The sequence below is a fragment of the Centruroides vittatus genome, unplaced genomic scaffold (genome assembly GCF_030686945.1).
Source record: "Centruroides vittatus isolate TY-2023 unplaced genomic scaffold, ASM3068694v2 scaffold_769, whole genome shotgun sequence".
Taxonomy (NCBI): Eukaryota; Metazoa; Arthropoda; class Arachnida; order Scorpiones; family Buthidae; genus Centruroides; species Centruroides vittatus.
In genome coordinates, this window is record NW_027122717.1 from 5,203,874 (window position 1) to 5,216,289 (window position 12,416).

At 31.5% G+C, this 12,416-nt stretch overlaps 1 protein-coding gene across 1 annotated transcript; it reads right to left on the reverse strand.

Moving 5' to 3' along the window:
- Positions 1-4,317: 4,317 nt before the first annotated feature.
- On the reverse strand, positions 4,318-7,845 carry Socs44A (Suppressor of Cytokine Signaling at 44A). Its single transcript, XM_067288218.1, has one exon. The coding sequence runs from the start codon at positions 7,678-7,680 to the stop codon at positions 6,571-6,573; it is 1,110 nt and encodes a 369-aa protein (XP_067144319.1). The 5' UTR covers positions 7,681-7,845; the 3' UTR covers positions 4,318-6,570.
- Positions 7,846-12,416: the final 4,571 nt, after the last annotated feature.

Genomic DNA, 12,416 nt, shown 5'->3' on the forward strand with positions numbered 1-12,416 from the left:
GCAGGGAGAAATAATAAAATAATTATTAAGAAAAATTTGTAATAGTCTGCTTTTTATTTATTTGTGGCGTATAAAAAGTTATATTAGTATTTAAAGAATAAATAAAAAGTTAAAAAATGTACGAAAAATAGGAAAAATCTTTCAAAGATACAATAGAAACTTGCATTTAGCATAAAATAATACATATAATAGCAATGTTAAACTCCAAAAATAGTTCAGAAAAGTCAATTAGACGAGCACTTTTGTCTTTAATATGCAAGTTTTCCTTGAGTTTCATACTATTAATCATTTAATATAAAAATATTTTATGTAATTCAAAATAAAAATGCAATGTATAAATTTTTTAAAATCCTGTACTTAAATGAATAATGAAGTGTTAAACTGTAACATATAACACATTTGACTTTATTTTTGATATAATGAAAATAAAGTGTTTTTATTATAAAAATTTCATTTCTCTCTTAGTTTTTTTTTTTAAATTCTGCACCATATTTTAAAATAACAGTTTATAATTGCTACAGAATATTTTGATGTTTTTTGTTTTTGTTAGATTTTAAAAGTTATACTGGAATAGAGCCCAACATGCTTGCACGTATACACAACCACTTGAGCTGTTTACTCCCATTTTCTGCACAAATTTTAACGTTTCCTCCACTTTCTTCCATGCCAACAATTGGAAGATATTAAAGTAGTCACTGATACTTTCAGATCTTCGACTGTTGTAAAATAGAGTTGAAAAAAATTTTTTCTTTCACAATGCCCCCATCCGGATTTTCACCTGTTAAGTTTGGAACTTTTGAGACGATCATAATATATTTTGATCTGCATCCACTCCATCTTCTGGTTTTGATGACGATTGCTATACTGGTATAATTAGAGATTTAAAATACATTTTTATGTATCGTGACTTTGCAGTCACTTTACATAATACTACTGTTAATACATTTTTATTAATGCAGTACAACTGGTGAGGTCATAAGATAACTAATAACTTCTGATGCATAACAATTGATTTGTTGTTGAAGTAGCAAACATCATTTTCACAATTTTCTCATTTATTCGGTTGTATTTTTTTTTATTATAAATATTTTGATTATAATTATAACAAGTATTCCAGTTATTTTTACTGGAAGAAATTCTCTCTCTGTAAAAATTACTGAAATTATTTTGCACAAAGTGAAAGTTTACGTAATAGGATAAAAATGAAAATTTTAAGAATGACACTTAAAAATCACTATCATGCAATACGGTGAATTTTTAGTCATTATACAGTGAATTGCACATTGTGTCTTACTGTAAAATTGCATTTGTAATGTGATAGTAAATATATAATAGTTTTCTATATCAAATCTTTGTTTGAATATAACATAAAACATTCTCAAAATAACTTTTTTTAGTATTATAAAATCAAATAATTACTGTATTATTTTATATCACAAGTGTGCTATTTATAATCAGGCATTGTGAGATGAATATTTGTGCTTATATAAAAATACCCGATTTGAAAATGTCTCTTGTAATTTTTTTTAATAACCTGTTCTATACAAACAAATTTGTTTACATTAATATTTTTGAATTAAAAATACTAGTGTTGTATATATTAAAATTTCTTTTTATATTATAACTAGGCATCATACATCATCTCACTGCACAATAAATGATAAATCTTGTAATGTTTGGGTATAAATTTGGAATTATTTTCTATTTTCTGCTAATTCATCATAAATTATCTAAAACAAGTCAATATCACAAAAATTTCTTTAAAATATTTTCTTAGAACCTAAACCATTTAAAAGTGGCATGTTTATAGCATTGCTTGGGTGACAAGCAGGTTTATAAAACATTTATTTAAATGATTATGCTTAAAACTTTGTTACTTTTGAATATGTAATATATACATAAACAGTGATATTCCCAGTTGATTATCATACAAACTTTTTATATCCTGCAATTTATAATACCAAACAAAAATTAAGAAATAGAAGATTTATAACTTTTCGAAGATTTTTTCAAATTTAAACACAGACTTTAATCGGTTCTATTTTCTCTATTTGTCGGAATTAATGAAAAACTACATAATTAAAATAGTAAAATATGTAAAATGTAAAGTAGCTCAAACCACCGAATTAAAATTTTGTCTATAAGAATCGTAAATAATGATTAAAATATTTAAGATTGACATAAATATTAATCGTAATTGTTGCATATTTTTGATATTTGATCATCATTTATAGCTGAACAAACACAATTACTCTTGACAGGTAATTAGATAAGTTGGAAAATACCTGCTGATGTTATAAATAGGTTTGACAGATGGTTACCATAAAAATGGTGGACACACATGAACACTCATTAGAAAAAAAACAAGCTGCAGATGTAAAAACACTAGACTATCCAGTTTTAAATAGAACATCTGGCATTGGAGTTTAATAAAAATTTTCAAATTTGTCGAGCAGCAAACTGTTTTTTTACATTACTGTTCTGTTTGACTAACAAACATTAAGAGAATAGTTGCAGGGATAGAGACATAATACTCATTGTTTAATTCCATCCTTATATTATTATCGACGGTAAAAGTTTGTAATAGTACACTACTACTCCCGACCAATATTAATTAAAGCAATAATGTCCGATCAACTTTTCTCTTTATGATCTTTAAATGCTATCCACTCCCATCTCTAGTTAAATCTACTAATAATATATCAGCTTCTAATTGAGCCATTATAGCTCTTATTATAGGGTCCAATTATATGATTGAGTGTACAAGTTTGGACTTTATTGAGTGTGGGATGTTTCTTTGGTGCCACTCTAGTCTCCTTCAGGAACAGATTCTAAGAATTAAGAACAGCTATAACATAGGATGGATGGCCTTTATCATTTTCTAGCAATGACTAAGAATCAGTGCATCAAATTCTCCTAAATATAATTGTATTGGTTGAAAATATTTTGCATAAGGCAAGCTTTCTTATAAATTAAAACTTTAATCATTTTTTTTTTGTATAATACTTAAAATATTGAAAGTTTTCATTAAAAAAACATTTTAATTACTATAAATTGCACTGATATGTCTTTATTATTGGCCTACTGTCTCCTAGTGCCACGCAAAACCTCCTCGACTGCTTCCATTTCTTCTGATATTGATTATATCAAATGTTTTTATATCACTACTTACTTAATTAATAATTCTAATAACTAAAATTGATTTAAAAAAAGTATATTGCAAAAAAATGTTTAATAGATTTATCATCTTGAACATTTTCCAAATCGCATCTTAAATCTTATGCTTATTTATATATTATAAATCTATAAATGAAAAATATATATTATTACATTTAATATACTACTAGATAGATATTAAAATTTATAGATTAGAATATTGAATATATAAAATTATAATCAACATTTAATTGATTTTAAATATCTTACCATACATTTTCTACAGTCAACGTGTTGAACTTCAAACATTCTTTAGATCTTACATAAATTATAAACTGTAAAGGTTTTTTTTAAAAATAAATTTACAGGAAAGTTTTTAAAAAAAATATTTTAATGATGAACTATGTCGTCATTATACAGTTAGAATAAGGTATCTTGTCTGTCATTAGTGTTTATTCTGAGAAATCTGATTCCCTTGAAGTCTTGAATTCTTAATTTTAACAGAAGCACAGTTTGTTTTAGATTAAAAAGAAAATGATGAAATAAATATAAAGTTCTTCAAAGACTGAAGTAAAATTTAAAGTACTCAGTGTTAATTTTCTAAATAAATAACAAACAGGAAGAATTCCAAATAATAAAAATATTCACTTTACTAAAATTAGAGGTCATTAAAATGATTTTGTTTACATAAACTTTGAAAATTTTCTTCAATTTTGATAATCGGAAAATAGATTTGGCATTATGCAAATTAAACCTCATTAGAATAAACTAACTACATGGATTCGGGCCAGAGAATAAATTAAAAATACTTTATATCCTTTTATTAAAATCAGTATTAAGTACTTGAAACAATTTCCTGGTAAATTACTTATTTAGTAAATAATATATTAAATGTTAATTTTTATTTAAATTAAAAATTAAGTGTTACGCTTTAATTTAATTACTTAAAGAAACTAGAATTAAAAAGAATTTTTTAAAAAATGTAAGAAAAATAATATTAAATAGGTTAAATGGAATTGTTGCCATTAATTACAGTCAATTTAAATTTTTATTGAAAAAATTATAATTTTAGGACATGGCTGAGATATTTTTAGAAGATTCAATGAATCTATACATTTATTTAGAGAGTTTATTTTTAAGAATAAAGCTTATACATGGAAGTTTCGAGAATCAATTTTATAAAATTTATTTATTCAAAAAGTGCCATCATCATCACACAAATTACATTTTTTTTGTACTTAATATTTAGTAAAATCCTTATATATATTGAACAGACTGCATAAAATAACAAGTTTATCTTATGTCGCATTCGTGCAAGTACGTCGGATCGGAGCTCGTTAATGCAGATTTTACTTTTTGATTGTTCAAAAAATTGTGCTTCGAAGACTTGGTCCGGTAACAAGCATGCACATTTAGCAATTTACAAATATATTACAGCCAGCATATTAGTTAAAAAACAGTATATTTCTGGAAGGAGTAAGAGAGATTTGATCAATATTTTGTCTCGTAATGTAACAATAAATGTTATTCGTTACAGACAATATTTCGATGAAGTTGTTAAGTATAAATTTGGATAAATGTAGAATTTTTTTTATATGCTACAATCTTAACTGGATAGCTTTTTAGATCTAAAAGCATCCAATTCAATCCAAATATTAAAGAGAGATTGTCTTTATCATTATATCAATACATTATTAGAATTAAGTATCTGAAGTTGCAAGCGTTCGATTTCCTCCTTTATCGGCTCTGACATACAAGAACAATTAAAATAATTACGATCTTGGAGCAGAACATCAATTATTCCTTACTCTTTATGCAGCGTCTTTTAAAAAAAAAATACAAGATCACTGTTGTAATTTGTTTGTACATTGAATATAATCAAAGCCCGAATAAATTGCTAAAATATTAAAGCTAATTTAATTTATCATAATTTAGCCCAAAAATAGGCTGAAAGTGGTTTGCTCGTTGTTATTTTTATAATGTAGTCAAGCTATGCAAAGCTATATAAGCCAGACAAGGAAGAGATCAAACATCAAACTTCTCTCAATAAAATACACCAGTCGATTAAAGAGTTTGACTTCAAAGTTTATATTTTGTACAATAATTTTTTGGGAGTACGAAATGCCATTTATTTAGCCGGGGCTTTTATTACACTCGGAAAGCCACACAAATATAAAACGAGTTCGTAAAAGTTAAGCATAGATAAGTAGAATTATTATTTTAGTCTCAGTTTCTTCCGAAATTGATACTATTTTAGTTACTATATTTTAAAAACATGGAGAATTAGTAGCAAATATGCAATTGTGAATCTATTTAAATGATTTTTATATGCATAAAAATCATTGTAAGGCAAGATATAGCCAAATGGCATTTTATTGAATCCGAAATCACTAAGATTATAATCATTTGGTTATATCTTAGCACTAAACTTTGTCGGCTCGTGAACCTGTCGCTTGCCATACTCAATTGGATGGGCGTTGCATCGAAACAAATACATAATTAGAGAAATTGGCTTCAGAAATGATCGATTTTTTTTAACATCTTTAATGCATCATACCACAGAAAGGGATTATTGCATAAATTTAAGTGCACTTATCTTCGTCTCCATACATTATCGTAAAACTTAATCCTCGTGTACTATTTTAAAATTAATTTTGCAAGACTATTGTTTTTTTCCTAAATTTAAAAGAAAAGAAAAATTATCTATTAATAACAACAACTCAAATTTTAGCTATTCACTTAAATTTATTTTGAGGATGCAGTTTTTTTTTCATTTGCTGCATTACCAAATGAAACTACCAAAAAATTTTTTACAATGAAAAATAAAATTTCCTAGCATCATACTCTTCCGTTAACAAACTCGGCAGATTCGTGAATGCGATACGTTAAAATTCATCATTGGATAACTGAACGATAGCGAAATTGAAAACAATTTGTAAATTTTTATGTACAGTCTTCCAATTTGACACTAATTTTTCTATATAAAAACAAAACTAAGATTTTGTTTTTTTCGTTTGTTTGCAAAATGTTTCTAAAATAACTTTCGGTCTCGTTCACTAAAATTTTCACAAATGAAACAAATGTACAAAATTATTTTACAGTCTATAAACATTTTTTTTTTTACAATTTGCAAAATAATGTTTTTGAACATGAGTTTTAGACATTCTTACAGAATGGCAAAAAGTATAGACTTGACGAAAGGCTAAAAACATATTAAGAATAGAGCTATGCAATAAATACTCGCTTAAAATAAAAAGGAGCATATCTTTAAGATACGTAGAGAGTATTAGAAGCAGAATATATATAGTTTTTTTTGTATAAGTATATATACGAATAACAAGACAAAGAAAATAACAAGTAGAAATATTAAATTGAGCAACAGAAATTAAGAACATTAAATATTTTACTTAAAAATTAATAATGTCCTTCTTCTAAATAGCCTTTGATGCGAGACGGCAGCGGAAGCTTCTGAATATGGTCAAAACGGGTGTGCTGTCTGATGACAAATCGACATAGATACTGCAACGATCGCACTTGAGTGAAACGCGAAACTGGCTTGGTCAGTCGGACCGGATAGGAAGGAGAACCAGGGGACCGACTTCTGGAGTAACAGAACACGCCGGACTGCGAGTAGTTCATGGACTGTTCAATGAGTCTGACGATGGACGTGTGGCCCTCCAGCTCAGGCTGGGCATAGAAACTGAAGAGGCCGTTGCAATGTTCGATGCGCGTGTGTAGCGTCTTGCCGAAGGAACGGAAACTGAGACTGAGTAGGTAACGGTCGTCCGAACTGTCGCGAACCAGGAACGCCCCGTCACTCTGTTCCAACAGCTTCTCCTCGGCCTCGCTCCGGGTGATGGGACCCCAGTACCAGCCGCACTTGGACAACTTGAACAGTTCCTGCGTCAGGCTCCCCACCCGGGGCGGTTCGTGACAGTCGGCGACGGTACGAGCTTTCGAAGAGGAAGGCACCAGCGCCGGGGCACCGCCGGTCTCGGTCTCGCACGTCTCCCCGCCACCGAACAGTTTCTCGTCAGATTCCGCCCCTCCGGCAGTCAGGGAGTCGGATCCGCCGTAGTCGCATCCGCCATCGCCGTCAGCACGAGAACCCAGGACGGCCGCCGTCCCGTCGCGGCGGCGGGGGAACTCCACGGCACATGCAGGCTCAGGCACCGGCCGAGCTTCGACGGACACCACCGGACAGTTGACCGGACGGACGACGCTCCCACCGTTGGCGTTACCAGGTCTAAATCGAAATTTTTTACTGGCAAGCATCCTATCGTCATCAACGTGATGGCTATTGTTCTGATGATGATTATCGACGCGCTTAACCCTTTTACTCCTTCTCCACCTCCACCTGAGCGACTTAAGTATGCCATTTTTACTCTTGCCCTTGCTGACAGCGTCCGAATCCTCCGAGAGGCAGTCGCCATTTGCATCGCCTCCATCTTTCCTGGAATCTCGTTGTTTATTCCTTCCACCGCTCGCCATCTTCATCTGGAACATTCTCACTCTTTTCATCATATTATGGCCATTACTTGAATTAATTACAGTTTATACACATTTAATATTTCCGCATTGGATACTTCCTTTACAAAATCCAACCCATTAACTCTACTGGACGAAACCACCGATCGTGACGCCACCGATGACCTCACTCCCACTTCATGGCGCCATCTCTATTAAGGTAGCGGCGAAAACTTTGCTTTATATTATGCAATCTTAAATAATGTTTCGTTTAATTTTATTTTACCTTCAATTGAATTTATTAATATAAATTTATTATTATTATTTTAGATATTTATGGAAGAATGGATTTCGCGGCGCCATCTTTTCTTTTTCGTTTTTTAAAATTATTAATTACCCGAACAATAGTTTGCTCGGATCGGGAATATTAATTAATTATAGAAAATTAATGTTTGCGTCGCTTATCTGATTATTATCTAACCATTAAAATGACACAATTGAAGCCGGAAGCGTTAAAAAAATCTTTTAATGTGTAATTTTATTGGTTAATTTATGAACGCGTTATAAATTTATATATAAGTGTATACGTAATTATTTTGTATTATCAATCAATTTTTAATAATAATAATAATAACAATCATTTAATTTAAATTCTTAAAATGATTATTATTAAGGTTGTTATATTTAAATAAAAGTTATTGCCCTCTCTCGTTTCGCAACAGTTTCGAATTTGAATTTTCTGACTAATCCTGTGTTAACGAACGTGGTGTTTATACTTAGAAGCCAGACTGAGAGAATATTTAAAAAACAAAAGTAGATTAAAATAATCTGCGCATATTTTTAACATTTATGCAATGTAAAAATTAATAACTAGACGTAAAATGATTATATACAAAATAGTTAAATTTTAAATAAAGATGGAGCTAATAGCGTGTCGCCATCTATCGAGTGTAATTTGCAAAACGTGCATTTTATTATATGCCTGGCTCGACTATCAAATAAGGAGTATTTGAATTTTCACATTTAAAGTGTTGAAAATTCGAATAAAATTGAAATTTTTATTTGCTTCTACTGTTAAAAATTTTCATACATTTTTAATATAAGTAGAACCAGATTAAGAGAGAAAATGCCCGTGCGTGAAATTTAACACACACTTCGCCTCACTTCCTGTATATATTTATCGCTTATTTATATTACATACATATATAGTGTGTGTATGCGTGCGTGTGTCTTTTTCCTTTTCTTTTTCGAGCCTCCATTTTGACAATGCTCCCGCGTGCATGTGTACTTCGTGTTCTATTATTAATCCGGCTCTTGTTATAGGTCTTTTTTAACTTTGAAAGAAAAGCATTTATTTGGAAATGCCCGAAACAATGAGAACAGGAGAAATGCCAGCGGCTCTACATCAATCGACTTCTGATAAGTTGGCCCATTTCTAGGACAACTTACCAGAAATTGATGTATATGTTATGGACTAACTTGTAAGTGATTAATGCGGCATTATTCATAATGCCCAGTCATTATAAATAACCGCTTCAACAACCGATTAAATGAGTTAATATAACCAGGAAGATCTTTGTGAAATTTATCAGAAAAAAAGAATGTGCTTAAGGCTTGGTAGTTAAACCAATTTTAAGTAATGAAATGAACTCGACATGTCGGGTCGACCTCATGTATATGCAATGGCAATCTAATAAGCAATATAAATTTATACTGGCCATACCAAGACCAGCTGATTAAATTCGTTCACCTACCACCGTTAAAAACCAAAAGGATTAAAGACAGCCTATGTTCCTTTAGACAATTTTACAACTTTCGGTGCATCGAGTATTCTACAAAGCCATAACGGCAGAGAATTCGCCAGTAATGTCATCAAAAACTGTATAGTATGTGGACTGAGTTAAAACTGGCGCATGAAAAGTCTAGGCACTCACAAAGTCAGGGTTCAGTAGAAAGATGTAATCAAGACGTAGAAACTATGTTTAGTTCTTGTTTGGAAACTAACAACATTAACAAATAGTCTGAAGGATTACGTTTTATACAGCTGATGAAAAATCGACCGCATCATACTGGTATAAACTGCAGCTCCAATGAGGGCACGTTTGGAGCAATAAAAGTTTCACTATAGAATTTTATACCTGACGAATCATTGATACAGAGGAAGATTTAGAGACTCTTTTCAAAACCATCAACAATAAATTTTTTATAAGACGAAAATGATATTCCAGAAGTTTCATTTAAGTTGATTTTTTGATTGAAGTATAAATTTGTTAATAATACTTTTCGTTAACATTAGTTTAATTCATACAGTTAATAATACTTACTTTTAAAATGTCTCATGTCATTTTTAAAATACTTTGAAATAATTACACAAAAAAATTTCCCAAAGAGAATGTAGCTGTATTCATAATGTCTAGTCAATTTAATAACTTAGTTAATATTTATCAGGCTGCATGGCCATTTTAGTCATTATTCACAATGGCTGGGCACTCGGTCCGTAACATATTCATTGTCAAATAATTATATTATAGCATTATTGATTTTAATGTCTTAAAATATGCATGCAATGTTATTCGCAATGACCAAATGATCTTCAATAATAAAAGAAGTTTATTAAATTATCTAACAATTAATTTTATAAATCTATATACATAAATGAGAATGTTTGTTCGTTCGCTATACACTCCTAGGCCTTTCGATCAATGCTACGAAACTTGGCTAACTTAGCTAATGTCGTAAATCCAACCCCAAAATATCTATTGGATTTCTGTAAATCAATTAATTTCTATCTGCATTAGATTTGCTAATTTACACATAGCGCCATCCATTGGAAAAACTTTAACAAAATAATAACTAAATATAACTTATAAAAAGTACATAATTTTACAAAATATGTATTATATTCACTGAGACAATGATTGAGACAATGATAGCGCGCGAAATAGACGCGCTATATAATTACTGTGATAGGTAACCTACAGCATCTGCCTGCGTGCAATCGAGTGTTACGCTGTGAAAAATCTATAAGTATTTAATTTTCCACATCTGATGACTTGGGATTTTTTTCCATATCTGAATGGTACAGTACTTTCTTAATTTTAATAAGTGACCTCCAGTAGCGGAGTGGTTAAAACCACCGAACACTGGTAGTTAGTCGTGGGTTCGGGCATGGCAAACGGGCTGGCCACGTGGAGTTTTCTGGGTTTTCTTCACCTAAATAGGATCCAGCTTCTCATGAAAGTCTTCCTGGGATGCATCCCTCTTGTAGATCACTCACGTGTAGCGTTGCCATAACCAAATAAACTAAACTAATTCCAACGAGCGATTATTTATTGTGACATTGTCACAATGCCGGACTACAACTTTTTTTCACAATGTTCTCAATTTTTTTAGTGATGGTGTTGTCCCTGTACATCATACTTTTCCTGTTAGTAATAGAGTCGTGCCGGTCATCTACCTAACTTCTTTGGAAGGAAAATTTTGAATCGAAGTAACGTGACATCCATTCAAAAATCTTGACGTTCCTATATAGTTAATTTAGCCCTCCTGCCCGTACAGTTTCTATATTTGTCTCGGCATTAATGAATTTAACTTCTTTCTCGAGATTGAAGAGGAACAGACAGACGGATAACAGTCAAAATATATGGGTCTACAATTTTTCAAATAGCACTCCAATAATGTTTCTATAAACGCGATATTTACGAGAACGTACTTCCCACATAATTTATACAGTCTGTTGAAAAAATATAAACGCTTTATTATAACATAAAATACTTAATTAATATCCAGCTAGATCAGGCCTGGCCAACCCAAATTGTTTCGCGGGCTACTTTGATCACGAGTGACGTTACGGTGGGCCACAATTTAGGCAAACATGCTATTAAAAAAGTAAAACAAATACAAAATGAATAAGATTTTATTGTTATACCGAGAGTTCGTACTCGCACTTGCGCATTATAACAATGACACACGCAAATTTTCATTTATTTAATTGTTTTGGTATACGCATAACGGAAACAAAAGTTTTAATAGATATATAATATCGCTTAGCGGGCCACACAATTTAACGTGACGGGCCGCGGGTTGGCCAGGCCTGAGCTAGATGCTTCTTAACCTACACAAAAACAACTTATCTCACTGAAAATTATTTACTAACCTTTAGAACGTTTTCAACCTGTTCTAAAGGCCATTTCCAGGTTTTAAAAATTTGGAACATTGATAAGCATTCTTTCTTGTATAGAACAGCCAAGAACACATTTGTGACCGGAAGGTCGGCACCTCTTTAGTGCCTCGACAGGATAGACACTACCGCGTCTCGATTGAGACGGAAGCCGAGACGGCGTGTTGCTTCGGTCATACGATCACGCGAGCGGCCGCGTGCGCGGGCGATCGGATTCCGGTGCGCCTTTATTTCTTCCTACATACAACTTTGTTGTATGTAGAAAGAAATAAAAAATAAATAAAAAATCTAAATAGGAAAACTTTATCTTTCTTATTTCACTTTTCAATACGATATTCGGTTATACATCAATTTTCTTTTTATTATATTCTGAAGGAAATTTTGTATAATTTGGCGTCCCCCTGTTAAGAATCACTGCTATAGAGGAACTTGTGAAGGGTCTTGGTCTAGGGCGCTATGGTCGAACGAAAGAAAGGTTAGAATCGGGAAACAGTTCGGATATCCAGTAGATAGGTACCCAGTAGACGTTCGTGGCAGACGTATCCGAAAAGGGTGGTGACTTGCAGAGCTAGGGACAGAGATCTGGAGACGATTTTTCACTATCGAGGGACTG